This window comes from Pygoscelis adeliae, unplaced genomic scaffold (assembly GCF_000699105.1).
Source record: "Pygoscelis adeliae isolate BGI_AS28 unplaced genomic scaffold, ASM69910v1 Scaffold760, whole genome shotgun sequence".
NCBI classification, from domain to species: Eukaryota; Metazoa; Chordata; class Aves; order Sphenisciformes; family Spheniscidae; genus Pygoscelis; species Pygoscelis adeliae.
In genome coordinates this window covers 223,481-227,991 of record NW_008823868.1, presented here as the reverse complement: position 1 = coordinate 227,991, position 4,511 = coordinate 223,481, and the positions used below count along the sequence as shown (strand labels likewise).

The 4,511-nt window shown below is 55.7% G+C and overlaps 1 protein-coding gene across 1 annotated transcript in view; it reads right to left on the bottom strand.

Annotated features, from left to right (window-relative positions):
- The window catches only part of CEP164 (centrosomal protein 164kDa), a 38,517-nt gene that overhangs the window by 2,228 nt on the left and 31,778 nt on the right, over positions 1-4,511 (bottom strand). Inside the window, 4 exon segments of the mRNA XM_009332573.1 lie at positions 236-583; positions 1,877-1,991; positions 3,173-3,280; positions 4,355-4,511. The exon segment at positions 4,355-4,511 is cut by the window's right edge and continues 14 nt beyond it. Coding sequence (XP_009330848.1) covers positions 236-583; positions 1,877-1,991; positions 3,173-3,280; positions 4,355-4,511 — 728 coding nt within the window.

Below are 4,511 nucleotides of genomic sequence, written 5' to 3'. Positions count from 1 at the left end.
TTTCTTGGGTGTGTATTAAAGGCTGAACTGCTCCAGAAGCAGGATGACCAGATCAGCCATAGGCTGCACCTCCCGGAATGAGGTGCTCGTTCCTTATCTCATTAGCACCCTTCCTATCAGCAGCACCAGCGGATCTGGCCTCAGCAGCCTCGGAAGGGTGAGCCGGTTAGAACCTGTAGGGCTGCGAAACCAAAAGGCGTAGGCAAGCGAGCAGGTGGATTAATAGGAGACTTACCTGGGAAATACTTGTGCCATTTCTCTGCCAGGATGCTGTCCACTGACTGTCCAGCTACGAAAGAGCGACTAGAGCTCAGCCCAGTGCTCCAGGCCCACTGGTCTACCAGAGACACCCCGGCGGGGGGCACCAGGGAGCCGCCTGCCTGAAGGCCCGCCAAGGAGGCATACGTAGACAGAGGGACGCCGTCGCCGGGCGTCGAGGCGAAGAGCGGAGACTGGTGGTTGTTCAGGGAGCCCAAGACGCCGAGGACCCCGTTCAGTTCACTAGTGATGCGCTGCAGAGAGTCTGTCAAGTACTGGATCTTGTCCAGCTGGGGGGCAGGCTGTAAATCGGTTCTCAAGTCAACTGGCAGAAGAGAGGGGGGAAAAAGGGGTCACTGGGAAGGCAAGGGAGACACCGCTTCCCCGGCAGGAGACTGGCTTTCCGCTGCGTGTCACGCTCCGAGCTGAGTTCGATCAGTGCGTGCTAAGTGGGATACAGAGGCAAAAACCTGGCTTTGCAGCCAACAGAGGAGATACAGACTGACAACGACCATTTGTGCCTTGGAGGCTGCTTGGGCACAAAGCGGAGGAGAAACAAGATAGCAAGGACAAGATCCTCCAATGCTGCAAGAACGGGCCCAGCAGGACAAGCCGGGATACGCATCGGCGCCTCTGTTTCACCTCCCTGCTCCATCCCTCTGCGTTCTGCTGTACCCTGTACCGTGCAGCCATTAACAAAACGGCAATTCCCTTGCAAACGGCAAGCCCTTTCAAGAGCTGCACCCCCCGTGCCGAGACCCCCGGTACTGCACCCTGCCTCTCAGACGAGACCCCGGCACACGCAATCGTGCTTTACTTCAACGGCCTCACCGCACACAAACTGAGCAGGAGGCAGAATGGATTGGTTACGCTTCACACGCTCATGAAGAGCGAAGCTCTCTAGGCCACCAGCCAGGCTGGAGGTAGGACCAACAGGACCGTGCCGATACGAGGGCTCTCATCTCACGGTGAGAGACAACCCTTAAGCTTCGCGTGTGCCTGCAGATATTTTACTGATCAGGGTCAGAGAGACGATCCCAGACTGGACAGCTTGTCAGTCTGTTGCCATAGGGAAGTTTTCCAATTTTTCTTTAAGCTTCAGCCTTGCCAGCCTTTCTGCAAGCGAGACAACCCTCCCGCCTTCCTGGCTGTTTATGGGCAGCCCTTCTTCCCACCCGCACAACTCCGGTTACAGGCAACTGAGGGCAAACCAAGAAGCACAAGCAGCAGGCAGAGGGAATCGCAGGAGCCCCTCCGGCCAGAGATGCGAGGAAGAGGAAGCCCAGACACCTGCAGAAGAGCAACACAGCTCTGCAACGGCGGAGGGAAGAGCCGAAGCCAGGTTTCATAACCCACTCTAAAAACAAAGGTAGAGGTTTAAAAGGCAAGTTCGCGCTCAGATTCCATCCCTCTCATCTGCTGCTACAGGCAGGAATCGAGTTTTTCAAATAAGATGTTATATACAGAGCAGTCCCAGTCACGGATAGCAGACCTGCCTTAGACGCTAATGAGCACAAGTGAGAACAGAAGGTACATCAGAGAGGCGAGGGGGAAAGCCAGAACTAGGTCTAAAGCATTATACCTCGGGCTCAGCATAGCAAGCCAGTCAGGCGCTTACATTTAGGCTGACGTAGATTTACACTGGATGTGCTGTTCGTGTCCTCAGAGCTGCTGAGATCAAAAGTCACCATCTTCTTGCATGCAGCGCTCTTCAGCGTATCTTCATCCGAAAGCTGGTCAAAAGAAGGAAAACAACGCAGATGAAGCCTGCTGTTCCGTCCCTGAAACGTAAAAGCCACTGGACTACTGCCTACAGATAGTCTACACAGCCTGGACCGCACAGACAGGCGTAGGCCAAGTGAAGGCAGGCTTGTCTTCGGTCCCTGACAGCAAAATCTGGAAGTCAAGAGACTGCTTGGTCTCTGGAAGAAGGGCGTGCCTGCACTAGAGGCCAAATCTAGCAGCCATGCGAACGGGCCCTTCTAGGCAGAAGTCAAAGTGGTTTGTGCTTTAAATAAGCCTCAAGACTCTTGCACGGCCTGGGTTGTCTCTTTGCACCAAGGACAAGCGCTCGACCACCGAAGGTCTCGTGCCCTCGCATCTGCTGCTGCCCTGCCTAAGGCCACGTGGTCCCAGGCAGAGCTGAACAGATTCCAAGGCTTGCCTCGGTCAGGAAAGCAGACCCGATCCTAGCTCACACGAGGTGACCTGCCCTTCTTTTCTCTAGGCTCAAATCACACGGCTTTTTCAGGCTGCTTTCTGTACCCACTCTGCAGCCACACGCTTAACAGTGAGTCCAGATGTCATCAGCGGAGGGAAGGCACCGTAGGTGCCCCCTTGACCAAGATACAGACAGCGAATAAGACATCTAACCATTCTGATGTCAGGTTTTAGTTTGTATCGTAGGATACGTCAGCATATCGGGTGTTAACGGTGACTCATTTCTGACCTAACCGACAAGCTTCTCGCAAGCCAGCACCGGCTTCCCAAAGGCCAATCCCCTCAGCAGGTTTTCTCCCCCCAGGTCCCCCCCTGCCGCCAGCAGCCCAGCCTGGCAAGCTGCCACCGCGGAAGAAAGTCTCCGTCCCAAGCCCCAGCCCACATTTGTCCCGTTGGCTGCAGACCTCGTGAATCACGGGGGGCGCAGTTGGATGAAGTCTGCCATTCTCTCCAACTCTGTGACTAGCCTTCTCTCTCCCACCGTTCCCAGACGGACACGCCACTCTGCTCTCAGAGAACGCGTTTCTAAAATCCAGCTCCGCTGGCGAACGCCAGCCTTTGGCCACCCCCTAGCGAGCCCTCGCAGGGACCGAAAGCCCTGCAGAGACTGCAGCCTAGGGGAGGAGGCCACGAGCTCTGGGCAGGGTGGGAGTGCCGCTGGGCAGGCCCAAGCACCAGTGATGCTGGTGGTTACCTCCTCCAGCAGCGAGGACTCCAGCTGGCTCAGTTTCTCCTCTTTCTTCTTCAGCAGCACCTGTCCTTTCCGCATAGCCGACTTCATCTTGTCCAACTGCTTTGCTTCCTGCAACAGCCAAGCCGAGGAGGAAAATTAAGCAAGGACGACGGGAAATAATCCACGTTAGTGGTCACGGTGACTTTCGTTATCTCACTTCTACTCAGCGCAGGAAATCACGCTGCCGGAGTAAAACTGCTCCCACGTCTTCGAGAGCGTGGGAAGTGGAGTGTACAGAGGGCAGAGCACGTGCCTCAAAGCAAGTTCACCCCAAGGAAAGGGAGGTTGCACTTCCAAACCCTGCACCCAACAGGGTCAACGGCTTTGGTTCTGCAAATGTAAGTGCTCTCTACCATCAGTGAAGGAAACTACGATCTTCCCCGTCTTTGGCTGGCGCACCAGCAGAGCTGGCAAGTACTGGAGAACCCTCTTCCAAGCAAGGGTGAAACCACTGTAGAGCTGCAGCCATAAATGTGTACCTGCTGATGGGATGAATACCTGTCACTTCCTTCGCTACGAGGAAAAAGCGTGTTACGGGATTTGCATGGCACGGGGATCCCTCTTCCCTACCAAACGCCTTCTCCATTTTTAAGGTCCCAAGAGCTCCAACTAACGATCAAGCCCCTGGAGTCTAGCCAGCTACTGAGCACCGGCTGCACTGCAGCGACTGCTTCGTAGAGCCTTCCTAGTCCAAAGCACGCACAGCGAAACAGAACTGAAACTATTCTACCACGCAACGCTCCGTTAGCTGTGGGCTATGCATGCACGCACAGGCACCCTCGACCGCTCATCTGATGCACGGTAACATCACTGTGATCCAAAGCCTAAGTCAGGTTCTCATTGAGCCCGTTCCTCAGACACTGCGTTCCCAAACAGCTCTCTTCGCCTTCCCCAAGTAATCTACAGCCAGCCTGAGAGGGGAAGGGCTCTCGCCCTTGTGTTATGATGAGGAAGACACAAGCAGGGACGAACGCTGCATATCTAACACAAAAAACCATGTGAGACCTGATTTCCAGGAGGACTGAACGCCCACAGCTGCCTGCCACCGCACCTGCAGAGCCGGGAATCGATCCCAGGGCTGTGGATTCCTTCGTGCAGCCGGGACGCCTGACATCTGAACGCAGGCAGTGCTCAGTGGCTCACCTCTTCCAGGTTCTTGCGCACGCCCTCCAGGAGCTGGGAGCTGCCAGGATCCTGCACCACCTCCTGTGCCTTCTGCATATCTTGGCGCCACTGCTGCTTCGCAGCTTTCAGTGCCGTGTGCCTCTTCCTCATGGAGCGGGTCTGGCGCACCAGGAAC